Source organism: Neurospora tetraspora (genome assembly GCF_033439725.1).
Source record: "Neurospora tetraspora strain CBS 560.94 chromosome Unknown B0H65scaffold_2, whole genome shotgun sequence".
Classification (NCBI taxonomy): Eukaryota; Fungi; Ascomycota; class Sordariomycetes; order Sordariales; family Sordariaceae; genus Neurospora; species Neurospora tetraspora.
The window spans coordinates 944,630-971,004 of NW_026944384.1; the positions used below are offsets into that span (position 1 = coordinate 944,630).

The 26,375-nt window shown below is 48.7% G+C and overlaps 9 protein-coding genes and 1 non-coding gene across 10 annotated transcripts; 6 read left to right on the plus strand and 4 right to left on the minus strand.

Annotated features, from left to right (window-relative positions):
- Positions 1–524: 524 nt before the first annotated feature.
- Positions 525–2,681, minus strand: B0H65DRAFT_91988 (major facilitator superfamily domain-containing protein). The gene is made up of 4 exons (XM_062831564.1): positions 1,922–2,681; positions 1,683–1,867; positions 1,239–1,626; positions 525–1,187 (listed from the first exon to the last, which is right to left on the minus strand). Exons 1-4 carry the CDS (start codon positions 2,425–2,427, stop codon positions 758–760), a joined length of 1,509 nt encoding a protein of 502 aa, XP_062683886.1. The 5' UTR covers positions 2,428–2,681; the 3' UTR covers positions 525–757.
- Positions 2,682–4,056: 1,375 nt separating this feature from the next.
- Positions 4,057–4,343, plus strand: B0H65DRAFT_545703 (uncharacterized protein; the record flags this gene model as incomplete). Its single annotated transcript, XM_062829403.1, has 2 exons — positions 4,057–4,176; positions 4,242–4,343. The coding sequence occupies 2 exons, from the start codon at positions 4,057–4,059 to the stop codon at positions 4,341–4,343; spliced, it is 222 nt and encodes a 73-aa protein (XP_062683887.1).
- Positions 4,344–4,618: 275 nt separating this feature from the next.
- Positions 4,619–5,147, minus strand: B0H65DRAFT_91992 (uncharacterized protein). Its single transcript, XM_062831565.1, has one exon. It carries the CDS (start codon positions 5,057–5,059, stop codon positions 4,748–4,750), a length of 312 nt encoding a protein of 103 aa, XP_062683888.1. The 5' UTR covers positions 5,060–5,147; the 3' UTR covers positions 4,619–4,747.
- Positions 5,148–7,996: 2,849 nt separating this feature from the next.
- On the minus strand, positions 7,997–8,902 carry B0H65DRAFT_92148 (uncharacterized protein). Its single transcript, XM_062831567.1, has 2 exons — positions 8,464–8,902; positions 7,997–8,392 (listed from the first exon to the last, which is right to left on the minus strand). Exons 1-2 carry the CDS (start codon positions 8,762–8,764, stop codon positions 8,175–8,177), a joined length of 519 nt encoding a protein of 172 aa, XP_062683889.1. The 5' UTR covers positions 8,765–8,902; the 3' UTR covers positions 7,997–8,174.
- Positions 8,903–9,318: 416 nt separating this feature from the next.
- B0H65DRAFT_439609 (uncharacterized protein) lies at positions 9,319–9,759 on the plus strand (the record flags this gene model as incomplete). Its single annotated transcript, XM_062825429.1, has 1 exon — positions 9,319–9,759. The coding sequence occupies one exon, from the start codon at positions 9,319–9,321 to the stop codon at positions 9,757–9,759; it is 441 nt and encodes a 146-aa protein (XP_062683890.1).
- On the plus strand, positions 9,631–11,674 carry B0H65DRAFT_92087 (SRP54-type protein). The gene is made up of 2 exons (XM_062831566.1): positions 9,631–9,961; positions 10,060–11,674. Exons 1-2 carry the CDS (start codon positions 9,884–9,886, stop codon positions 11,515–11,517), a joined length of 1,536 nt encoding a protein of 511 aa, XP_062683891.1. The 5' UTR covers positions 9,631–9,883; the 3' UTR covers positions 11,518–11,674.
- Positions 11,675–14,123: 2,449 nt separating this feature from the next.
- Positions 14,124–15,654, minus strand: B0H65DRAFT_455225 (uncharacterized protein). The gene has a single exon (XM_062826232.1). The coding sequence runs from the start codon at positions 15,319–15,321 to the stop codon at positions 14,362–14,364; it is 960 nt and encodes a 319-aa protein (XP_062683892.1). The 5' UTR covers positions 15,322–15,654; the 3' UTR covers positions 14,124–14,361.
- Positions 15,655–21,095: 5,441 nt separating this feature from the next.
- B0H65DRAFT_t77 lies at positions 21,096–21,184 on the plus strand. The gene has a single exon. It is a non-coding gene; the product is annotated as a tRNA-Ala (tRNA).
- Positions 21,185–21,422: 238 nt separating this feature from the next.
- Positions 21,423–22,821, plus strand: B0H65DRAFT_92419 (thioesterase-like superfamily-domain-containing protein). The gene is made up of 2 exons (XM_062831571.1): positions 21,423–21,658; positions 21,718–22,821. The coding sequence occupies exons 1-2, from the start codon at positions 21,541–21,543 to the stop codon at positions 22,650–22,652; spliced, it is 1,053 nt and encodes a 350-aa protein (XP_062683893.1). The 5' UTR covers positions 21,423–21,540; the 3' UTR covers positions 22,653–22,821.
- A 1,858-nt stretch (positions 22,822–24,679) lies between these two features.
- B0H65DRAFT_92200 (uncharacterized protein) lies at positions 24,680–26,117 on the plus strand. The gene is made up of 2 exons (XM_062831569.1): positions 24,680–25,176; positions 25,244–26,117. The coding sequence occupies exons 1-2, from the start codon at positions 25,153–25,155 to the stop codon at positions 26,096–26,098; spliced, it is 879 nt and encodes a 292-aa protein (XP_062683894.1). The 5' UTR covers positions 24,680–25,152; the 3' UTR covers positions 26,099–26,117.
- The last annotated feature ends 258 nt before the right edge of the window (positions 26,118–26,375 follow it).

A 26,375-nucleotide genomic window follows, 5' to 3' on the forward strand; every position in this document is an offset into this window, starting at 1 on the left:
CACCTATCAGCCCTGTTACCTCGTCCGTTGTCGCTTATCATTCATCCTTAGATGCTCTGCCCCCTAAGGTAGTTGCTACCTAGTTGCTGCTAGATAAGACTGTATGTGGCTCACCACCTAGCATCGTCGATCATGTCTCTCGAGACTGGGACTTCCTGGACTCAAAAAGATGCCGAACATGAGCCAACCCACTGCACGAACGCGTGCGGTTGGCGAGTGACGTACTCCAAGACTGCAAACGTGCTCCGAGCACTGACGTGCGCATATGTAGAGGTACCTTCAATCATCTGATGTCCTGAGAAGCTCCGGAGCCCCTCAAAACCTTCTTTGGACCCCCATCGATCCCGTCCCTTGGCACCTCCACAATAACCAAGAAGTGCGAGTAGAACGCGCGTTATGATATGTGATATGTAGATATAGATAGTGGTATATATCCAAGAAGTAATTTTGATCTATCCAACAGGAGATCTTAGGGATTCCATCCATAACAATCATGATATAACCCTCCCCAATGCCGCCGCCCAATATTAATCCGTAGGTATATAAACATGTACAGGGCATGGTACAGACGACCTCCCAGTCATAAACAGGCCGAGTCGTTTCGATGAACATTTACAATATGTTCAGTCCCATCCCATCTCAAATGTTCATGTAATCCGTCCCATTCCGTGTCCCATCATATCATACCTCCCATCATGACAAAACCCAAAGGCGTAAACAGTAAAGAGAGTCCAAACAGCATGTGTTGTGGACACTTCTATACAGTGTAGCGGAAGAAGGTGGCATTGTCACCCTTCTCGCGCTCCGCAATCCTCTCCTCCTCGGTGTACTCGCTTGGGGGCTTGTACTCGCGGTCACGGCGAGCGTTCTCGCGCCTGAGGTAGATGGTCATGAAGGCGGACAGGACGAAAGCCATGACCTGGCAGCCGAGAAGGGTGCCAAAGCCCTGGTAGTAGTGGGGCGACTGCTTGGAGAGGAAGAGATAGGAGGAGACGACACCGCCCAGGTTGCCGAAACCGACGTGCATGGCGATACCGACACCGCGCTTGAGCGAGCCACCAATGTTGTTACCGTTCCATGCCACACCCTGGGGAACGTTGGGGTAGATACCCGAAGCGAGGAAGAAGCAGCCGAGGTAGCGGACACCGGGGGTCCTGGTAGCCATCAACATGATCAAGCCAATGATACTGCTCAGTTGTTAGCAAGTGTTCCAAAGATGGATAGAAGAAAATACGTACGCCATGCCCATGAAGAACATCATGAAGATACCACGCTGCTTGAGCCTATCGGCAAACCAACCGGCGCTAATGCAGAAGAGGCAGGCTACCACATAAGGCGGGACGGTCAAGAGCTGACTCTGCTCGGGGGTGAAGGTACCGATGCTGTTGATGATGGTGGGGACGAAGAGCGAGTATGAGTACAAGCCAGTGTAAACGCCAATGGTGATGAACATGTGGACCCAGATCTTCCAGTCCTTGAGGGCAGCAAAGAAGTACTTGATGTCGAACTCATCGGCAAGGGAAGAACGATCGCGCTTCAGACGGGCGGCGATCTCCTCGCGCTCCTCAGGCTCGAGGAACTTGGCAGTCTGAGGGTAGTCGTACATGGCGAAGAAGGCAATGATGGCTGGAAGGAATCATCAGAAAACGAACCGTGTGAAAAGGCAAGACGGGTGAACATACCAATAACGAAAGTCAGGATACCCTCCAAGATGAAGAGCCAGCGCCATCCATTGTAGCCACCGACACCCTTCATCTCCAGAATACCACGAGCCAGAAGACCACCGAAAGCACCGGCCGCGGTAGCAGCGGAGAAGAAAATGGCCATGCGGAAACCGCACTCGTGACGCCTGTACCACATTGTGATGCTTGAATACTGTAAGTAACTGTGATTTAACGACAAGCAGAAAGGAGATACGTACTAGTAGGTGATACCAGGGAAGAGACCTCCCTCAGCAAGACCCAAGCAAGACCGCACTGCCATCAAGCCATGGTAATTCGTGACAACGCCCATAAGGGTGCAGCAGATACCCCACGCAACCATGATGGATGGGATCCAGATGGATGGCCGGAAGCGCTTCATGGCCATGTTGGAGGGGACCTCAGCGAGGACGTAGAAGGGGAAGAAGATACCAAGCGCATCGTTGTACTTGAGGCCGGTGAGCTTCAAGTCCTGCGTAAGGCGCTCGAGCTTGGCATTGCCAATATTTGTACGGTCGAGGAAGGATAGAAGGTATAGCAAGGCGAGAAAGGGGAGCAGCCTGCTGTCTATTTTGCGGAGCAGCTTCTTGGTCCTTTGCTCATCCCAGCCGGCACTTTCCAGAGCGACATTCTCAATGTACTCGGGAAGGGGAGCCTTCTCATTGTTGACGCTGGAGCTTTCAGTCGTCGGGACGTCCCGTACGGGTGCGTCGTGGTCGGCAGCCATTGTGGCGACTGTGAGGATGTTCGATCTACCTATGAGGTGCGGATAGGTATCGAAGTGGAGGACGGCTGGGTTGGTACGAAGGTGCCGGTCGTCTGGGGATAACTGAATGGAACGGGCCGCCGATTCCCTGGAGAGAAGAAAGAGAACACACACAGAAAGGGGTCATGATGAGGATGCTCCGGTCCTTATAGTCGGGGAAGACAAACTTGAGGCTGGAGGTCTTTCATCCGCAGGGCCGGACACCCAAGCACATGGAAAATAGGAACAAGAGTACGAGGGTACCTTGTAAGTGGTTGAAGGGGGGTACAGCAGAACACCATGTCGTGGCTAATGGGTGCTACACTAAGCAGTACATGTACATGGTAAGCAAGCGTGGACAAGACATTGCTCCAGTACCAGTGAGGTAGGGTATGCGAATGCTGGATGATCCTGGCAGCATGGCTTCCCCATGGTTTCCTGTAGCTTGGCCCAGGCCCCCTGGCTCCTTTTCATGTCAACATGGGAGGTTTCAGTCCACTGAGACCAGCAGGCGGAGCATGTCTCTGATCTGAGGGAACACAAGCGTTACCGTACTCTGGCAACTCTTTTGATTCCCTAGAAAACAGAGGAGAGGAGCGTACAGATTACCGTCACTTACACCGACTCCTGACCAAGGCCCGTTTTGCCGAGAAGTGTCGTCGGCAGCGTTCCGGAAGCGGTTCCGTACACTATCCAACATGCGTGCTCGCCAAACACGGGTAAGTAATCACTTTGGGAGTGTGGAAAAAAAAGGGGTGAGAAGCGGGACGTTGGTTGAGGCCGAATATGCGTGTTTGCCAGAGACCGGGCAACTTTCCCAGGTACCGTACTCTGTTCTGATAAGCCAGCTGCACTTGTGTTTGGCTCACTGATCCCATCCGGATGGAATGGTCCATCTTTCCACCACGAAGCGAACGGTATGGGGTATTATTGTTATAATATCCAGCCATTTAAGGATGATGTAAGACGGCCTCTGAGTGGTGGACAGTCTGACCGGGGGGTATGGTACTACCTTTGGCTGGGCCTCACTACTGTAGGGGGGAAAAGAGACTTGTTGACCTGGGGAAGGTGGAAAGGTCAACGACAACAGCAGGGGATTTGCGACTCCTTTGGTTGGACTGGTCCCGCCAACCTAATTCCAGCCGCGGCCGCCAAGACGGCTTGGCTGCAGGGTTCGAGTAGCATCGAGGAGCCTTCGTCTTGCTCGTTAGACTCGTTTTAACTCGTTTATTCTTGGGCTTGCGCTCGGACTAACCTTAAGTGCACTTCTGCTTGCAGCTGGACCGCATCTAGACCACCCCCTCTTGCAGCCATCAACCACCACCCATTCCAGCAATTGCGGCCGTCGTCCCTTGTTCCTCGACCGGCATATCGACCCTTTTGGTGAGGCACAGTCCACTTGCAACTTGGGCTCGGCGAAACACCAACAACCTGGATCTGATATTTCGTCCGTCTTGGCTGATATACTATTGGACGGGATCGAAGCCGTGGTGAACGAAGAGGGCAGGAGGGAAACTCTGGACATGTCCTGTTGTCCCTCTCTCTCACTCGCTGCCTTCCTCCCACCCAGACCCCCCTCCTGCAGAGTGGAAATGGGCCTGGCATCCCACGATGTCCCGCGATACCCAGAACGCCCAGTACGCCCAAATCTCGAGGAATCTTCCCCCGCACGTGGCGACGACCACAAACGGCGTTCCGGAAGGAGGCTTCGGGCGGAAGGATATATGGGAGGTATTTGGGAATGCATGATGCACCACGTCTTTGTCGAAACGAGTTTGAAGCTTGATTTTCGCGAGACTGAAGGCGGGCACCTTGTGGGAGGTGGTGTCAACCTGAGTGCCAGTGGTGCTTGGGGGTATGTGAATCTGACCATGGTCGTGCGTCCGCCGACGGCGTAGACAAAGGGTTGTGCGGGATCGGCAGTCATGACAGTGAGGATAGTGAAAGTTGAAAGCAGCGGCAGGCAGGTCGTCGTCGTGAATGGGTCGTCTATGCTTGGCTTTTTTGCGCAAACGGAAGCGCCAGTTGAAGCCTCTCGAGGCATTGTTGGGGAAATGCATGCAGGCGGCGGCGGGTTTCCATTGCTGAGGCTCTCCCAATCTCCCAGATCGCAGGCAAACGACAAGGAACAACGAGGCCAGCACTCAAGCACCCGACCAGGCCAACATTGTTTCCTTTGTGCTGGGCCTATAGAGCCTAGTTAGCACTTCGTATCGTACCCCGGGTCAAGGGAATTTGCTGAATCGATGTTCCGAAAATGGCAACATCCACGACCTGGCTGGGGCCCTGCTTGGGTTGGGTATCACGATGTCGATTGACGACCTGGCAGGCATCGAAAAGAGAAAAGGGCCATCAACCCGAATTGGGCAAAGCAGGAGAACGCCACTTTGTCGTACGAAGGATGAGCTGAACGAAAAGCGACGAAAAATGAGAAGTCACTCACTGTCCGCCAAGTGGTTTGCTTGGAACGAAAGAAATTGAAGACGCCGCTCAAAGCAGTCAGATGGGCGTTGATGGATTGATTGTTGCCATGATGGTTGGATTGGGTCAATGGAGTGCAGTCTGCGCGGGGAGGGCACAAGTGCAGATTGGAAAATCCGAGCATCCAATGCATGAAACTTCAACGCAGACCGCCCGCTGCTGTCAGCCGGCAAGTGGAAGTCAGGGCTGGAAGACGCGGAGGTGAGGAAAGAGAGACCAGACATCAGCACCCGTGGTTGACCAAAGCCTTTGAAAATTACGCCGTCACAATTTCATCAAGGTAAGGAAGGAACGAAAGATTGATGTCGCTCAGACCCATATTTTGGTTTTGTGTGACCTTTCACGGATCACGGCGGGCGGACGCACCTGCCCTGTCTGTGAATTTGAGAATTTGCAAAGTGGCACTGATGGATACCTCTTTCCTAGGTTGATATCCCGTTGATATGATATCCAATCTCCCACATTTTGTCCAAACCCCAACCTGGAGATTGTGAGATAGTTCTTGCCATTATCAAGATACGAGTAAAACACGTACATACAAGCAACTTTGATCACCATGTAATTATCCAATATGGGCAATATGGGGAGAGAAGGCGTCGGCAGTTCTGAAAGCCACACAAAAAGACACAAACTGATTGTGTGTAGTGTATGGAACTTGTGCAAACGACAAGGGGACACTCAAGAGCCTCCATCGGTCATGTGAACAATCAATCAATAGTCGAAGACAGCTCAGCTGGAAAAGAAGAGTCGACGTTCATTCAAAGTTACCCCGGATTTGCATCGCTGGTGGAAACAGTGGAAACCCCCCCCCCCCCCCGGATTCTCCTCTTTTTACAGTGGACCTCAGGCCCATCACCATCCCCGCACCGGCGCCCAATGCCCTTGGCCATTTCGCTTCTCGACTCCACCAATCGCAACGCCTCCAGTTTCAATGCTTCTCTGCTTCTATCCCATCTCGCTCCGCTTTCCTCCATCTTCTCCACGCTTTTCTTGAGGCATTCGTGGCCTTCAGGCAAGTCAAGCTTCTCACCAAAAGACCCAAACATGCCAAGCTTCGTCCATCACCTCCATTCTCCTCCTCTTGCTCTCCATCTCGACTCCATCTCGACTCCATCTCGACTCCATCTGATTCCATCGACGACTCTATTTTCCCCAGATCATCGTCTCGAGCTGATTCTCTAGTTCTGCCCTAGCCACGTCTAGATCAATCCATGATCAGGTATCCATCGGCCATTCATCTCTCTCCGCACTCTGATCCAACTCTCCAACTGAACTCCAACCAGCCAAGCTTCTTGTTCATGCTTCGCTCCAACGGAGGCTTTTCCTCTTTTCGTTCAGACAACACTAGAATCGCCTTGGCTTCCACAGGCAAGTCTTACAATTACACCCCCCTCGGCACCTGGATTACGTGGATTACTTGGGAACTTCAAAAAGACCTGGGAACTGTGAAAGCCAAGAGCTTGAAAACCCCCACATCCCGCCAAGATGCCACCAATGTCACCACGACCTCAGACTTACCGCGTACTACCAGCAGGCACTTCGTTGACCGTTGCTCCTCGGCGGCGGTGACCCCTTTTACAGAGGTGACTTGTTGGAGACTTCTCTCCCCGCCATCTCCCAAGATATCAAACACGTCAGCATTATTCCTCCAAGCCGCTTCTCAACCACATTGCAGCAGGCTTGGCCTACGATGGGATCCAGTTATGATAGCGAGATCAATCCGCCCGTCCGAAGTGATGGCTTCATCATGGCACGATACCCAACGGAGCCAGCCCAAATGAGTTTGCATTGCACATCGGTGTGTATACCTTGCCACGCTGAGTCCACGGTCTTTTAGCGGGACCCGGCAGTCCAGTGAATGGCATGAAAGGATGGATGCAGCCATGTGGATCGCCGGGTTGTCTTTCTCTTTCAAGCTCCCAAGCCCGGTTTCCCCAGATTCCATAAGTTCCCCCCCAGGCTCACCAGGCTATCATCACATTGACGATCGGAGCAGCCGAGTTCACATGATCACATCTCGGCAATCTTGCCACGAGGCATCTGCGAACCGCCGCAAGGATCTGGGTCGATGGCGCATCGTATCGAACTGGAAGACATACGCTATCATCTCATCCTGTTCCTTCTGCTGTCAACCTGGCATGACAGCATGGCACCCATCTTGGGGGGTTTTGACAGGATTGACAGGGGCGGGGTTGCGGATAACGACCGCGAGTGCGGCATCGAGTTTTGACGGTTTGCCGAAACAGATTGTCAAACCCATCAAACAGCTGTCGTCGAACTGAGACCGCATTGTGCTTCTGCTCCTGCCCTTTGGTTTGGTCATGACGTATCCGGACGGGCCGTGGCATAATGGCATGTTGCAGATCTCTGCCATTCCTCTTTTCTGATCGAGTGAAAACCGCTTTTCGCAGACAAGCGATAGGTTGCCTTTGGATTAACTCACCCAGGTGAGGCGCTGAGGTGATACCTCTTGACTCGGACCCTTCAAGACAGCTTACTTGTCTGTCCTATCTGGTCAAGTACAAAACACAAAAGGGTTCGTTCCAATTTCGATTTGTTGGGACGGCAGGCTTGCTCAAGATGTTTCGGACCATCCCGTCTCACGCAGCAATCAGCCCTTCGTGCAACACATGAAACGAGGTGTTCAAGACCAGCATGTCCATCTTGTCGCTGTCGGTCTTGGAAAGCGATGCTTGGGACCGAGATCTTTACTCCGAATAACCGGGCATCCAACCGGTTGCATACTTGACAGATGTCAGATATGATGATCGAGTTTCTGTACGGAGCCGAGAAGAGGTCGATGGCGGGCTTGCAGAACATTTGGATGGTCGGTCCAGTCGTACCTGTGTTCCATCTAAGCTGTTGCCCGTTCTCGCTGCCCGTCAAAAAATCCCAACCACTAGGGGGGGTAATACCTGTGTTGCAACGAATACCACACTTGAATCCATGACTCTGACAATCGACATGGTACCTCTAGACATGGGAAAGGCCGCACAAGAAACACAAGAAACACAACAAGGGATCTGCGTGGCCGCGACCCGTACGAAAAGTTGTCGTTGCCTGTGCTACATAACACCAAGGCCCAAGGGTACAGAGCACTCACTCACCAAACCCTGGCGGCCGGATATCCTTCCAAGGCTTCCAGGACTCTGGATAAATGAAGTAGCGCCTTGCGTCTCGCAGATGGTGTTACAGCCTACTACTAGGCTAGGGTCGAGCGTTTTCTAGCCTGCCTTCCATGCCTCACTTCAGACCCGAGAGGAAGGATAGGCCAGCGGCACCAGCGTTCTGTCGCATCTGTCGCATAAAGTGGTTGCAATGAGCAGTCCGCCAGTCCGACTGATGAACCAATGCCAGGCGGGCGCCGAGTATTTTACCACGTGTGTGGTTACGATGGTTAATTGCTTGCGCGTCTGCGCCGCTCCATCGATGAATCTTACCATTGCACCATCGGTTACATATAAGCCTAAAACCGAAAACGCAGTCCCGTTAGAATTCTCTTTCCATGTTGCGTCCAGAAAAAAAAAACACACACACACACACGGGAACAGACGCTTATTCCATCCCGATTGATAGTACAGGGGTTGGAGGAGCAGAGGGGGTCTGTGGAAGGACTGGAAGGACTGGAAGCGATGCTCGAAGGAACCTTGAAAAGAATCGACAGAACAGAACAGAACAGACAGACGGACAGCAAATGAGTGCCACTGCATACCGTTGATGCGTTGATTTCGGAACGGAGATCCCGACGAGACGACACAACAGAATCGAGAATTCTGCTAGTCTGCTGTCCACACGTCCAGTATTCTAATTGCCTGGCAGTCATTGACACGGGCAACATTTTGAGAAATCAAGGTCGTAGACCCGAGAGCGATAATGCTGTTGTCAGATGTATCAGCATTGATTAAAAGGTTTCAGTTCACGGCAAGGAAGAGAGGTCGAGCACGGTTTACCATCCAACGGGAAGCCTCTGTGAAAGTTCTTCGTTCGTCTCTGCTAATAGTTTTTGGGGAAAATGGTGGTACTCAGCAAGCCGTTCGGCGGTTGATAACTTGGCACCAGCAAGCACGGTTCTGCAGAAACCAAACAGCATAAACTTATTGTCAGACACAAAGTGATCACACAGCAGGAACCTCACTGCAACCATTTTTCATGCCAACCATGCCAGAGAAGCTTTTTACACTTGCAGAGAACAATGTGAGCCAAGACAGACGGGAGTCGCAGGTTTGACGGGTTGCGAGAGTGAGGTGTTCGTGGGGTTTCCCGGTTCGAGGGTTTTGCCAAGTCGATGAGGGTCTGTCTGTCCGTGTCGCTTGCGACTTTGTTGTCCAAGTGCCGGGTGGTAGAGACATGATGCTCGTAATAGGACCAACGAAATATTCAACCGTTTGAATCATGGGGTTTGAACTGTTTGCTTGTCCGACATGCCTTTTGCTTTCTTGGTATGTCTCTCCGTCTTCCATCACTCGTTATCTCTTATCGTTTATCACTTATACAGATAACGCACCGCAGCTGCTCGGCAGCTGTCTTGAGCTGCCAGGGCTGCCAGGGACCGCCAAGGCCAGAACCTCAACGAACGCCAAGCCCTGTTCACCGCCCGTGGGGTCAGGCTGGCCCAGCGGCGAACTGCCCCACCATTTCCGCCCGCCAATCGTCCCCGATGCCCATCCACGCGGCGGTCCTGAACTAGGTTGCCAAGCAAGCAACTGCAGTGGGAAGTGTCCGTTTCAATCCACCAAGAGCACCGAGTGGCCACCGACCGATGACCGAAGCCCACCACTGACTGAGCAACAACCGCCAACTGCAACTGCAACTGGAAAGATTAACAACCTCTGACCAGACACAAACAACGTCACCGAATACAACGACGGCGACGGCGACGGCGACGATTCCCTAGAAACAACACAACCTTTATACCCCTAGTCGACTCGGCTTCATAGCCGCCACATAATCAACAGCCATGGTTTTACAAGATCTAGGTCGCCGCATCAATGCGGCCGTCAGCGACCTAACACGCGCCCCCAATCTCGACGAGAAGGTGAGTTTGAATATCCGGTTGTCTGGCCTTCCCCAGCCTGCTTCTGGTCGATGCCGTTACTCCCTCTGGTTGACTATCGCTGACCATGCTCTTCCCAGGCCTTCGATGGCATGCTCAAGGAGATCTGCTCTGCCCTCCTCGAAGCCGATGTCAACGTCCGTCTCGTCGGTCAACTGCGCAAATCGATCAAGTCCACAGTCAACTTCAAAGAACTACCACCGGCCGTCAACAAGAAGCGATTGATCCAGAAAGCCGTCTTCGATGAACTCGTCCGTCTCGTCGACCCCCATGCCGAGCCCTTCAAGCCAAAGAAGGGCAAGTCCAACGTCATCATGTTTGTCGGTCTCCAGGGTGCCGGTAAGACGACAACATGTACAAAGCTTGCCAGGCACTACCAGTCGCGCGGTTTCCGCGTCGGTCTCGTCTGCGCCGATACCTTCCGTGCCGGTGCCTTCGACCAGCTCAAGCAGAACGCGACCAAGGCCAAGATCCCCTACTACGGCAGTTTGACCGAGACAGATCCCGTAGTGGTGGCGCGCGATGGTGTGGAAAAGTTCAAGAAGGAGAGGTTCGAGATTATCATCGTGGATACGTCGGGTCGCCACAGGCAAGAAGAGTCGCTCTTCCAGGAAATGATGGACATTCAGACGGCAGTCAAGCCAGACGAGACCATCATGGTGCTCGATGCTTCCATCGGTCAACAAGCCGAAGCCCAAGCAAAGGCCTTCAAGGAGGCTGCCGACTTTGGTGCCATCATCATCACCAAGACCGACGGCCACGCCGCTGGTGGTGGTGCCATTTCGGCCGTCGCCGCCACACACACCCCCATCGTCTTCATCGGTACCGGTGAGCACATGCTCGACCTGGAGCGCTTCGTACCCAACAACTTCATCAGCAAGCTCCTCGGCATGGGCGACATGGCCGGCCTCGTTGAGCACGTCCAGTCCCTCAAGCTCGACCAGAAGGACACCATCAAGCACATCACCGAGGGCATCTTCACCATCCGCGACCTGCGCGACCAGCTGCAGAACATCATGAAGATGGGCCCCCTCAGCAAGATGGCCGGCATGATCCCGGGAATGAGCAGCATGATGCAGAACATGGACGACGAGGAAGGCTCGCTCAAGCTCAAGCGCATGATCTACATCTGCGACAGCATGACCGACAAGGAACTCGACAGCGACGGCAAGATCTTCATTGAGCAACCGACGCGTATGACGCGTGTTGCCAAGGGATCCGGCACCACGGTCAGAGAGGTTGAGGACCTGCTTACCCAGCAGCGCATGATGGCTGGTATGGCCAAGAAGATGGGCGGTAACATGAAGAACATGCAGCGCGCCCAGAGCGCCATGGGAGGTGGTAACAAGGCGCAACAGCTGGCTGCCATGCAGAAGCGTCTGCAGAGCATGGGCGGCGGTAACCAAGATATGGGCGGCTTGATGAAGATGCTTGGCGGCATGGGCGGCGGTGGTGGTATGGGCGGTATGGATATGAATGCAATGATGAAACAGATGAGCGGGTTGATGGGAGGTGGTGGTGGACGTGGGAGGAGGTAAAAGGTAAAAAAAAAGGGGTGTGTCGGTCGACTTTTAATGGGTTTTTTCTTGCTAATGTGTCGTCGTTCGTCGATTTCGTTCAATTCTTTTTATGGCAGCAGCAGCAGCAGCAAAAGAGCTTGCATCATTCTGGCGTCTGGGGTACTACTGGAACAACACACAACAAATAACGGGAACTTGACTTGGCTTGGGACGCGGATTGGATGATTATAGCAAGCCACGCTGGGACTTTTTTCGATACTACCTACAACCTACCTTAATCATGACCATGACAGCGAGACCCGGAGATTGAGCTTCACGATGCTTCTATGGGATGTTCAATGTGAACTTTGGTGAGATGAGGAGGGCGAGTGAGGGCCAGGGGTCTTTGAACCCCGTGAACGCCTCACGCCTCACCCGCGTGGCACTTGTTTCGGCGAGCCTGCTATCTTTCCAAAGTTCATGCTTCTTTTTTTACGCTTTTACATTCTTTCATTTCCTTTTGTTAAGCTTTTGTTTGTTTCGGAAACCGTCTATCCTTCTTGTTGCGGGTGGTTTGCTTATGTCTGATTAGTTCATAGGCCTGGCGGTCAAATGAATCCTTGCATGGCAAGTGCCAAACATTCCTTTATACAATACAAAATCAAGCGGCAGAGTTCGGAATGGAGAGACACGAAACACATGGCTGGTTTTACCGTGGTCAGTGTGGGATCAGGCGCACTTATTATGTGCAACTGGACATCCACCGGAAGCGTTTACGCAGGAGGAGTGGTTTCTTGGGTTGATGTCAGATACCCAGGCGTCGTCGTTGGAGTGGTTGGTCTCGAGCCAAGAGAGGCTTGATTGTACCAGATGGCCAGCAAGATTCCCTTACCCTTCCTCCGACCGATATTAACAAAATACAGACTCCAGGCACCGGGAATGGGGCCGGTCGGCACTGGGGGTCCAGAACCATGTCTTTTAGCACTGGTTGAATGCTGTACCGTCAATGCTTTGTTCGCCTCTCCTCATTCGAGGAATTCAGGGGCACGGCTCGATGTGGTCAAACATCGTGAAAAGGGAGTCCACAGCTCTGGTCATTTTCCTTTTTCAGCCCCTAAATGAACCGGGCGAATTGTTGCGGTACGATACCTCAAGTTTGAGGATAGCAGTTCCTTTTACCCCCGAGCCTAATCTTTCCTGTTTCCTCTCTCCTCTCTTCTTTCCTTCCCTCCATTTCGCACGAAAACTTGCACGGGCCCTCCCCGCGATGACTCGATCATCTACATCAACAATGACTGTCTACCGCAACGCCAACAGCCCATATGCCAACAGCAACCCACAGATAGCGGCACCAACAACCCCGCAGTCTCTGCCTTCACCGACAACAACTCAGAGATAACCCATGACTTTATCAAAAGGTCCAGGTCCGCCACCATCATATCAGCCGCCACCCAGTCTCTCGCGCCCTGTGACGCCGTCTCCGCCATCCTCCCGGCCGTACCAGAGTCCCACTCCCCGGAGCTAGAACCAGCTAAAACCTCGACGCTCGAACATGACGGCCTCCAACCCCTTTCGACGTATTACATACCCCACGAATACGTCGACGTCAACGGAGTGAGAAATAAGGGTTTCGCACCGGTGGCGCCTGGTGGGATGGGCCAGAGTCTTCTTAAACTATCACCAGCAGATGGGCAGAGGATATGCTGCGGCTTAAAACGTTCGATGTTCGTGTTGTTCCTCGTCTTGCTGGCAATAACGATAGGTTTAGGCGTCGGACTAGGAGCCGGTTTAGGACTGGGGTTGAAGCAATCTTCCAGCAAAAATTCAACAGGAGGATTGACAGCGGCCTGTCCCGCCTCACCAACAAGCACGTCCACATCCTCCGACAACGCCAACAACTCCAACTCCCCAACATCCACCTCCTCCTCCTCCTCCTCCTCCTCCTCTTCCTCCTCTTCAGCCCCATCCGCCTCCTCCACCGGCGGCAGCGCCGTAGCCGGCATCGACCACCTCACCTGCCCCTCCTTCAACGGCACCATCATCTCCTCTCCTCTCTCCCCTTCTTCCTCCGCCGGCTCCTCTTCTTCCTCTTCTTCTTCTTCTGGGTCCAGATCCCCGCCCAACAAGAAATACATGATCCTCTGCGACACCAACCAAGCGCCCGCACCGTCGAAGCAAGATCTGGCTTCGTTCAACGCAAGAACGCTGGAGGAGTGTTTCGCCGTTTGCGACTCGATGAATTTCTTTATGAAGAGAGAGGATGTGAGTGCGGTGTGGAATTATGCGTATGAGAAGGGGCCGGGGAGGGGCGGGTGTTGGTGTGTGGGGAAAAGGGAGGGGGTTGATACGAGTGGTGGACGGGGGAAGGAGTTGCAGGAGAATAAGGGGGTTAGTGTGGTGGTGGTGGGGGTAGATGAGGCTGGGGTTGTTTTGTAGTGAATGGGAGGGGAGGGGAGGGGAGGGGAGGGGAGAGAGATTGAGGGAGATTGAGGGAGATCAAGGTAGATGGAGAGAGATGGAGAGAGATGGACGGATATGATGAAGTGGGAAGGGGGAAGTGAGAGGGAGGAGAACGTGAGATACCTACCCCCTGAGGAAAAGTGCCCGAAGCCTCGAGGGACTTGACTCCCAGTTTCGTTCGTTAAGTCAGGTTCAAGCGCCCATGCATCTATTCCATCATCTAGTTCTTTAACAACTATCCCAGAAATCCCAATTCTAATGCTCTAATATGCCTTCTAATATCCAAAGCGCCTGCAAACCACTGTTCTTTTATCTCACACTCCAAACTCATCAACCACATTACCTCCTTAGTACCCGCGAGTCGATCCCAACCCAGACAGACTCATCCCACAACGTCTCCCCCCCTTCACCAGACACCACCCCTCACAACCCAGCAACAGCCTCCCTCCAAGTCTTCGCCACCGCTCCCCAATACTGCTCCGGATGCTGCCTCATATGCCCCACGTGCAGCGTCCCCTCAAACATGTCCATATCAACCTCATACCCCCTCTGCCTCGCCTGCGCCGCATGCTTCTCGATATCCTTCCAGTAAATAATATCGTCCTCCTTCGAGTACACATACAACCTCCTCGCTCCCCTTTCACACAGCTCCTCGTTGTTCACCGCCGCGACACTGTAAGCCGCCGCGCTCGACGCGCCAATCAACCACCCGAACCCGTGCAGCGCAGCCAGGAACATGCAAGCCAGCGCTTGCGTGACCATGAACGGCAGGCCGGGCAAGTACCCGGAGGCGGAGGCGCCGAGCGCCATCGCGCGCGACCATGGCCCGGCGTTTTGAAGGAAGGAAGTGCTGCCGGGAGTGGAATCGAGGACGAGCATGTGATGGGGGAAGGCCTCCTCGCCGAAACGCTGGCGGTAGGCGTTTAAAGTGGCGGCGAAGTACATGCCGCCCGTGTTGGACATGACCTGGACCAGGATCCTGTTGTTGTTGGTGGGCGAAGCCTCGACCACGGATTTGCGGTCGGCGGCAGACTCCAGAGAACCGAAGCAAGCGGAGATGACGGGGGTCATGGCTTTGGAGCGGGCTTCGAGGGTTTGGTACAGGCAGCGCAGGATGGGGCAGAGGACCACGACGAACTTGGCGGCTGGGAAGAGGGCGCGGTACCCGTCGACGTATTTGGCTAGGTGTTTGGGCCGGGCGTCGCCCCAGCCGTAGAGGAGGATGGTGGTTGGGTCTGATGAGGGGGACAACAAGGGCATGGAGGAGGAGGCGGGAGCTTCTTGGAGGTAGATTTGCTCGGTTAGGCGCTTGAAGCCGGGGCCGAGGGGGGATTGTTTCTCGTTGTGGGTGACGACGGCGTCGACGATTACTTGTTCGGACATGGTGGTTGTGATGTGTGTGTGTGTTGAACTTGTCGATGAAGCTGTGTTCAGGTTGCAAGTGAGATGGTCAGTGATGAAGAGTGAAGAAGAAGCCTGATAAAGGAGAGCAGATGTCGTTATGAAATTGAAGTCAATGAGTGAAAAACGGGTCCCCCTTCACTCATCAGGGACCAGCATCGGAACTTTCATATCTTCATTTTCTCGACTTTTTCGTCGTCGGTCCCCGGGGGGGTCGTTAATCCAGCGTTCATAACAAAACAAAATAAAACTAGATTTTGACCGTTTTGTTTTATTTTATATAAAAATGACGGTTTTGTTTTAGATTCTAAGCTGTTTTGGTTTGTTTTGTATGTTTTGCCGCCGGAAATAACAATTTTTCCAGCTCCGAAATACAGGTAATTACACACTTCCATCAGCCGTATCGGCACCATTACACGTCAAAAACGCAGGGTAAAATACACAGAAAACAATAAGCAATAAGACAAGGCAAATTAAAGTATAATAGATGTTATGGGATATTCTAGGCAGGTGCCTGAATGCTCCACTCTATCTTAGCATATACTTTATTGAGCGTAGGACTACTCTGTCAAATAGGATATATTATATAAGAGTGCTCTCCCTATCAACCTCCGTCAAGGTTAACTAGATTATCAATTTATATTATACTAACTTAACGTTTATTTTATTTATATTTTATAAAGTCGTATATGAAATCCTAAATTAAAGTTCTCGATAATATTTGTCTTCAATTTCCTTTAATAAGACTATCGTTAACCGTTACGTACTATTATTCTATTTAATAACCAATTATTTACTTTATTATTCTTTATTAATATTATTTATAAAATATCGCTTCGCGTAATAAGTAGTACCTATAATTCAATTTCAAACCGACTTCATTATTCTTTATATCCTTTTTCGTCTCTTCCTTTTGTAAAGGGGGAAATTCTATTTTTATTTCGTTAATTTTAATAATAATTTATTAGATTTATTACTACTTATTTAGCTTACCCTCTTAAACTAAGCACCTACCTATCCCGCTCAATTTTAAACCCCCTTTCTTTATAATTCTTTTATTATCTCTTTAAATTTTAAAGTTAACTTTTATGATATTAAACGGTAATGCTACTTCCTAAATAGCTTTTAACTTCTAAGATAATAATTTAATACGTAAAATATATTAAATCTTCAAATTTATAATAATCTAATCTTAACTTTATTACGAAGAACATTTTACCTTTCCGGCTACCAAACTTTTTATTAAAGCCGCTAAACTTCGCCTTAATACGGAAACTAGCCAAATCGAAGTTTAAGAAGATTAGGCTAGCGAAATAAATAATAATATTTATAATAAAGGCTAAATCGTCGATATTAACGCGGCCAATAGAGAGATTTAATAAATTCTACGTAAATATTGCAACCTTATCACTAAATACCTTTTTAAAGAACGTTAAATTTAACCTTTTTTTAAGGAAGGAAATAGCGCTTCCGCTTAATTTAAGAAAAAGTATTAATAATAATATATAACTAAGCTAAAAACTAATAATAATAAAGCTATTTAATATAAAATTAATAACGATACTATTAAAATAGCTGCTAATATATTAATTACCCCTAGTATTAACGGCTCCGTCGCTTCTAACTTTCAATCTTCATTTAACAACTTTTCTAATACCATTAAAATAATTAACGCGCTGCCTTTCGTAAATCCTATTTAAATCCCTATTCTTCCTTCTTTATTACTAATTCTAATAAAATAATTTTTTTACCCTAATTAATCCCTTCGTCCGCTCTCGCCTACCGAATCTATTATTTCCCGTACTAATTCAATTATCGAAATCGCTACCAATCTTACCTAATGATTTACAATTAATCCTACTACTAAATACTTCGCTAATATAATGTAAACGGAAGTTCTAATTAAATTTATCCAAAAGTAATAATAAGAACGAACTCTCGTATAATTAGAACCGATTATAGCTGATAAATTCCTAATTCATTTTATTAATCCGGTCCAAAATACCTTATGCTTTACCCAAAATAATATAGAGCCCGGTTTTAACTTATCCGCTCCAGCTGCTACTTAATATAATCCTATTTAATAAACTGATAATTCTATTATTAATCGGCCTTAACGTACTATAAGCCTTATTAATATCACTAGTAATATTATTATAATTAATACTAGGGATCCGCGTAATACTACTAACTTTATTAATTATATAAAAAACCTTCGGATTAATTACGCTAACTATTTACCCCTATTTAATAATATTTATTAATAATCTACTTATTTTCGCTATAACGGATTACTTTTATTAACTGGCCATTATATTTTTACTTATATTATAAGGATAATTCCCAAAGAATTTACCGAATAGGAAAAAGCCTCCGCTAACGAAGAAAAAACTAAATATTAATTCTATTAAACCGAATAGCGAACCTATCTAATTAAATAAACCCGCCAAACTCATTAAATTTAAAAATAGGGTATACCCTCTTCCGTCCAACCAATTCCCATTTAAACTCCTCTCATTCAAACTCCTTCTATTTAAATTCATTTATTACATTTAGCCTTTCGCTAGGATAGTCAACCTATAAATATTCAATAACCTTCAATACGCTTCGCTAACGCTTTTTCTAATACCTCCTAATAATCGGTTAAAGCTAATAGCAATAGTACTATAACGGATAATACTACTCTCCACGAAATATTCGAGGATTTATACAACTACCTTTTCGTACTTCACGATAACCAATTGCTATTGGTTCTCTATAATAAAGTCGATCGTACCGGCGTTTAAATTAACCTCGACCAAACAATTTTACAAGCTTTAAATAATAACCTATACTATCTTACATCGGTTATATTATCGGCGCCGATCCTCGAAAACTTTATTCCTAGCGGTGGATTTAGCGATTAGTAAGACTAGGTTACTACCCTATTTGGCTACTTTAATACTCGTATATAGCTTTCGTATTCGGAAAAAAACATTCGAACTTATCCTGACCATTCCCATCGCTTATAATAACGCTATCTTTTACCGTAGTTAAATAGAAAAAATCCGTTACGCCTTATATATAGTTCAATACTATATTAATTCTAATAGTATTATTTTAAAGCTTATTAACCCTATCGGCTGCCTTATTACTCTTAACGGCTACAACTTTTCGGAGATTTAAGAATAACGCGAACTAAATTTCTTAATTAATAACGCTATCCCTATCTTACGCCCGACTCCTATTATAATTATCCCGACCGTCCTATTTAATATATTTAATACTAAAGCGACGCTTAAAAAGGCGCGTAAAATTACCTTACATATAATCTAATTGCGTAGTAATATTAGTACTTATAATAAGGCTAAAGGTAAAGGTAAATCCTACCCCTCCTTCGAAAATACAATTAGCATATTCAATAAGGATTACTAGGATTTAAATATCGAAATTAACTACAATTTGTACGCGGATATCGAAAAGGTTATTAAAGTATATATAATAAATATTGATAATTATAGGAAGGAATATATAAATATATATAATTTTTATAGAATAAATTAGTATAGAATATTAAAAGCGCTCTCAATAATACTTTAAAGAAGCGTAGTAATAACGACCCCGCCGTTATTAATAAAATCCTATTAAAAACTATTTTATTAATTATTTAGTACTTTAATTACAATATTAATTTACCTAAATAAACAAATAATTTATTAAATCGCCTAAACTACTTATATTATACTTAAATAGCCCTAGCTAAATCTATTATAAATAAATTTCCTATACGTAAAATTAAAGTCGTTCGTAAAATAAAAGTCGTTAAGGAAGTCCCAGTTACCGCTAGAATAAACAACCTAAATACTATTCCTAATATTATTATTACCGCCTTCGAAAAGTATAAGCGTCTCTTAGAGAATTTTAACCTCTACTAAAGAGAAATAATAGAGTAGTTAAAAGTAGAACTATTAAATATACGCTGAAAACTTATCAAACTCTAAAAATTTTATATCCGCCGCACTCTTCTATCGGCGTTAACTATACACGCACATTATATTAATATTATACCTAATATTATTCCTCTTCGTAGTATTCGTTTTAATAATATATTACTTCGTAATATACTTAATTTTATTAATACATTAAATAAATTTAGTATATTAACTACCTACTCTACTAATTATTTTAATACTATATGAATTATTCGCTCTCTACGTCCTAATAGTATTATAGAGGATTAGAGGTAGGATAATTCTCCGCTTAATCGTAAACACACATATTAGAATCCTCCTAAATTTAATAAGAATAATTATAAGGATAAAGACAATTTTAATACTTATTCGTCTCGTCGCGGCTATTATTAGGGATCTCCTTTATCCTCGTCATTTACGCTAATTACTTACTATTATTCGGTTTTCGTATTAGAATATCTTAAATATTAGAAATAGTTTTCGGTAGTCAAAGGTTATATAGGATATAAAAAGGATGGTTTATTAATAGCAAAGAAAGCGATAATTCTTATTTTATATTTTATACTTAATAATAATCTTAATAGATAGTAAATACTCTTCTCCTTTCGTTGAGGGGGAAATATTATAGGATATTCTAAGTAGGTACTTAAATACCCTACTCTATCTTAATATATATTCTATTAAACGTATAATTACTCTATTAAAAAGGATATATTATATAAAAATACTCTCCCTATTAATTTCCATTAAAGTTAATTAGATTATCAAATTATATTATATCAACCTAATATTTATTTTACTTATACTTTGTAAAATCGTATGCGAAGTCCTAGGTTGAGGCTCTCGATAGTACTTATCTTCAACTTCCTTTAATAAGACTATCGTCAACTGTTACGTACTATTACTCTGTTCAACAACTAATTACTCACTCTATCATTCTATATTAGCATTACTTGTAAAGCATCGCTTCGCGTAATAATAGAAATAACTAATAGAAGATATTACAATCGAATAACCTCCTCCTTGATACTACCAAATACCCCAGCAACCGTTGTAAACGTTACCAACGGGCCGTCGGGAGCAGAAATTTCACAGCGCGTTTGAAGATTCAACACTAGGTCCCTATCATACGATAGACCGGTTTGAACAGCTAAAATCTACCCCTTCTAATGTCCAGAACCTTAGGTCAAATCTTTTATATATTTTGACAAAACCGTACCAGCCGTTTTATCTACATTCACACCCCTTTTATCTTGTTTTGTTTTGTTTTCTTTTATTTTGTTTTACGTATTTTGTTTTGTTATGAACGCTGCGTTAATCCCCGGTCCAGTTTGGGGAGAATTTGATGCCAAGATCAGCGATCCAGCCCGTGGGAGCGGAGCCGGTGTCTCCACGTCAACCGGGACATTGTCTGTTTTGGGAATCGTTCAGCCCTTTGCCGTTGCGTCTGTCTATCTGTCACAGGTGTTTATCTCTGCTCTTCGTTTCATCATCGGTCCACGGAGTTTGAGCCGCCGCGATGACGACGTTGCAGTCTTGAAGTTTGTCGAGTTTCCCAACAGCCAAGAATTGATAAGCTTTCGCCTCGGAACATCTTGCAAAATTTGGCATGTGATTCTGTGCCGGGGGAGAGAGCTTGAGGTCATCGTCGGGTTGAAGAAGTCATTATCGACTTTTTGATATGTCAACGGGAACAAGAGCCGAGGCAAGTGGGGGGGGAGCCGCTGAACGGACAGCACAAAGGTGGACAGTGCTCACCAGAGTTGCTCTTCATAGGACCAAGATTCCCAAAAACTAATAACGAACGGGCAATTGGTCTAGGGGTATGATTTTCGCTTCGCATTCCATAGATGCGCCTTTGTGAAAGGTCACCGGTTCGAATCCGGTATTGTCCAATCTTTTTGCACTTTCCTGTACCTTCCTCACCACGGGTATCGTTATCCTTTTCTCATCTCTTTTTTTTTTTCCCTTGCAACTTTCCTACTGCAATTGAAGTCTCGAGGATGTATGTATGATTGATGATGAACATCGCGGAACTCGAACTCAAATCCTACCATTCTTCCAACGCAGTTGAGTTGGGATGTGAATAATCGGAAAGCTGCCGACCTGGCAACCGAGGCATGTGGGGATTGGGGTAAACTGTTCCCCGGACATCTACACCATCACCGTATAAGTGCTACACGCGACTTTCCAGAACTCTTGTATCTCTCCAAGATTCCATATCAAGTAGTCTGGAAAAATAGTATCAAAAATGGCATCAGACAAACCATCAACGGAGATCATCCCCTTCGCCAAGGCGACCGAGATCAAGAGGCTCGATGCCAACACCTACCAAGCCAACTTGGTAGACTCGTTCTGCATCGGCGCCGGTAAGTATCACTTCATCTTCACACATCAAACAGGCCAAACATCACTAACAACTTCACAGTCCCCAACGGCGGCTACGTAGCATCATGCATCCTCCAAGCCGCCATCCTCCACGGCTCCTCCCGCTCCTCTTCCAACCCCCAACCGCACGTCATGAACGCTCACTTCGAGTACCTCAACCGCACCGAAGTCGGGCCAGCAACCATCATCATCGAGGACATCAAGCCCGGTCGCCAACTAACCACTCTGCACGCCACTTTGTACCAAGGCGGCGGCGGTGACACCACCTCTGACCTCCAAACCACCCGCGGCAAAAAAAGACGAGTAACCGCCTACCTGGTAATGACCAACCTCTCCTCCCTCGCCGGAATCACACTGGACACACAATTCACCCTCATCCCCCCCCCTCTCTTACCCCCCGGAGCAGGCAACCCGGACTTCTCCCTCCTCAAACAAAACAAAGACCCGCACTGGACCGCCATCCCTCTACCCCCAGGATTCAGCTACATCCGCGCCCTACAAAACACAAAATTCTACATCCCCCGCGCCGGACAAGTGCGCAAATCCATCATCGACCTGTGGATTTGTTTGTCGTCGGGAGAAAAGGTTACGAATGCGACGCTGGGCTATGTGAGTGATTGCTGGCCGTATGTCGTTGAGGCTTACCGGCCCCGGACGGAGGAGGAGAGTAAAATGGAGGGGGCGCAGCCGTTTAGACATGATGCAAGGCATTGGTATCCTACTGTTGTTATGAATGTTGAGCAGAAGAAGGCGGCTCCTGAGGGCGGCCCCGATGGGGATGGGGGGTGGGAGTGGTTGAGGATGAGGGTTAGTAGTAAGGAGGTTAGGGGCGGGAGGTTTGATTTGGAGGTTTTGATGATGGATGAAAAGGGGGAGTTGGTGGTGGTTAGTAATCATGTGGGATTGGTGTTGGGAAGTGAGAGGAATTTGGCGGGGAGGGGGAAGGGGGGGATGAAGGGGCAGAGTAGGATTTGATGTGGTGGTGACGATGGTGGTGATGATGGGATGGTGTTGTGAATGAGTGTGCGAAGGAAGACACAGGTTTCGAGGTTATCTGGGTAGACGTTGATGCTCGGAGAGGGACTAGAGATAGAGCAGCATGCGTCTTGATCCGTACATGCGATGTCGACGGCGCTTCTCGGAGTCGAGGGTCCCTGGAAGTCCGGCACGGAATCTGAACGGCATCTTTGTCAGACTGGCGATGTAAACAAATCACATCTCATCCATTGTCTGCGCTGACATTAGCTGAACTGATCCATCAAAGATAACAAGAAACTCATCAATAACACAGCTCATATCGCCCTGCCACTGGACTAGCATTTCAATGCGATATCAAGCTGATGTCTTTGATCCTTTCTTCTGCTCCACTTGAGGCCAGCCAGCCCCCCTTTCCCGCCTTGCGCAGGACCACAGGTTGCTGGTAACAACGTGTTCCCATCTTCTCCTCCAACAACAAGCCATTGTTTACATTTGTCAGATCCTCGATCCTGCAAAACTGAGGCCTCACAAACGCACTCTTGCCAGTCATGGGTAGTGGAACGAGCTCCTATAGCTGTCAGCACACAGCCTGCACAGATATCTTGCATGTGGTATGTATGTGGATGTGGATGTGGATGTCGTGAACCCAGCAATGTCAGGGCAATATCGATGCCCAGAAAAGATAGGCCAAGCATGGCTTGTCCTTTCCTTTCGGACTTTTCAAGGCACCAGCAAGGCACCACCAACCAGCAAGGGGAATCCGTCTTTTCTCGATGATGCATGTTGCACCTGCATATGGCCTTGAATGCGGTCGTCAATGTTGCACATTGGCTGTTTCTTTTCTGCAGGAAACCTCCAATCTAACAAAGCTTGTGAGACCGTCTCGCTCGCTGAAGCATTCAGGGACGGAAGCAACGGAACTAAACAAGTGCCCTTTGTGATGAATGGACCCCTCGCAGAGATACGAGAGCCTATGAGTGAGCAGAAACGACTCTGAATATGTGAATCGTCAAGTGTGATTTGTGATGGCGACGGTCCATTCTTCGCATTATCCCACGAAATCCACAATTTCCAACCATTCGCGCCCGCCTTACGTAGTCACTGGCAGTAGCTCTCACGAGAGGCCAGAAATATCGGCCAGTAAACAAATCTAAACTTGTGGAAAACTCCAGTGCAGTCCAGTCGTGATGGGAGAAAAGAAGGGGCTATGCAGGATCGCAAGGTCTAGAAACTGCAGATCGTTCAAATCGTCAGCCAACCTCATCGCCATCGAGGCCAGCCATCAACAGTGGTCCTATTCGTATCATTTTGCATGCCATTGTCTACCGATGTTGCCGCCGTCCCCTCTTTCTTGCGTGCCTGTTTCTCGACGTCGCGAATCGCCCCCTCGAGGACCTTGATGAGGACCCCTTTTTGCGTCCTTTTGTTTGTCGATGGAGTGGTTCCACGTGCTCCATCTCGATATGCGAGCTGCTTTGCTTTGCGCCTCCTTTGGGAGACCCGGTAGGCGGTCTTGATCTGGGCCACGCACGCTAATCGACCCCTCCACATCTTTTGATGGCTTGCCCCAGTTTGAAGGAGGGCAAATAGCCAATAGGGGCTGTTGCCGGCTGGGGGTCGGCACCCACAGAGACCAATGAGGCCTTGCCGCGGACACGACTGTGACGATGGTAAGGCAGCACCACCACCACTGATCACAACCGAGCCGGCGGTTGTTTTGAAAGTCCAGTCCTTTTTCTTTTTTGGGGACCCAGCGGTGCCTAGCAAGTGCTAGCGTAGTGGCCAGCCACTTCCAGCCTGACGAGTGACAGGTGCTCTTTTGAGGCCCAGAGAATTCGAGGCGCTGCAACGACTGCACACAAGGCGATGGTGATTGAACCGCTCCTGAGGCAGAATGACTCGTAGAAAAGGTGTCTTGAAGCGGTCTCGTCGACTGCGGCTTCTGCTGCAGCCCTTGCCCAAAACAGCCCTAGCCTCCTGATGGGAACCCACCCGCCAGGCTGGCACTGGACGACACTGAAGGCTCACGCCAGCGATGCCGAGCAAATCGCTAGCTGTGAGGCCGCATCCACGTCAGTTGCTGACCTGTTAGAACCTTGTCATGTTGGGCATCTCGTTTAGGCGCCGTACCGTTGGCCACTGTTGGTGTACAATCTTTGATGGCGCGGGCGGTAACCCGTTCCATTGGCCGGTCGGAATATTCTGTAGCCAACAGGTACTCCCGGCCCACCTTGTCCGTTGAAACTCCACGATGGCCCGATTCGGGATGAGGGGCTGTGATGTGGATTGGGAGCTGTGGCTTTTTGGGCATGAAGAGAGCTGCTGAGAGCTGGGAGAGACTGGACTCGGGTTTTGATAAATAGATCGACAGTCCCAGGTTCTTGTTGAACTTGATATCCCAAACACAACAAGCAACGTGACATAGCTTCTCCAACCTAAACATCAACTCCACCACATCAACTACCTACCCTTCCATCACCAAACACAACCATCCAACATGTCTGCCCAGCGTGAGAGCGTCGTAAGTACCACTGAGGATCTTATTCCTTCGAAGCTTGGCTGTCTCTAACATATGCCGCCCATAACAGCAAACCTACTGGGTCAACGGCTCGACCGAGATCTCCAAGAGGGCTTCCGAGCTCGCCTCCGCCTCCGCCATTACCGGCGAGCAGATCTTCGAGGCCAAGGGCAACGCTGGCGAGTTCGTCGTCCAGGGTGCCCAGAGCGTCCAGTTCTGGACCGGGTCCGTGAGAAGCGGCGAGAACTATATCGGCGATACCAAGGGCGACGGTGTCGTCTTCCTCAAGGAGGGCATCCAGATGGTTGTCAAGGGCGGCAAGGTCCTCGGACCTCTCCCTGCCGGTACCCTGCACAGATGTAATACACCCCCTCGTTCTACACAACGCCCACCACACCTTCCCCGGTCGTCGTCGGCCAACAACGACAATTCCAGTTATCGGCTCGCTTCCGGTTCTGGGAGAGGAGTTGGCGGTAGCGGCGGTCATGGTCCTCATCATGATGCTGTTGTTGGCTCGGGCGTCCGCTACGTTTCGGGGACAAGCCATGCTCATGTCACCGCTCCTCCTGCATTGCCTCGTTCGGCCTCCTACCATCCTCATGTCCCGCCTACTAACACCTTTCCCAGCGTGAGCGTGTCCCGCGAGTGCCGTCAGTGCCTAGAGCAGCAGCAGCAGCAGCAGCAACGTCGTGAGAGCCATCCCCGCGATAGCCACCACCACCACGGGCATGCAACCTATCAACCTGCCCCTCACGCAACATACCAGAAGCGTCATGACGGCGACACCTTCAGCACTGCGCCCACTTATCTCTCCAGCGGGCCCGCCGAGCGCGACTGGTTGGATGACGACAGCATAGCGCCCGGAGACAGCATCAGCAACGTTGGCGTGTACCCCAACGGGTATCCTGTTTCCAGTCGTCGTTGAAGAGGTCTTTTGTTATTGTTGTTGTTTGCTTGCTGCTGTTATAGAAGCGACGGCGTGGGAGCGATCTCGTTTTCTTTTTCTGTTATTATACACCTCGTGCATTTCTTTTCTTTATACTTGGGTTTACGAAACATGGTCACTCTTCTCTCCGCTAGAGCAGCTACAGAGAGTGCAATCATACAAAGAGCAATTGGGAGGGTTAGCATTTGGATTTTTACAGCAGATACACACACCTGATAGAGACGCAATTTGATTCCCTCCAAATCATTGTCTGGTT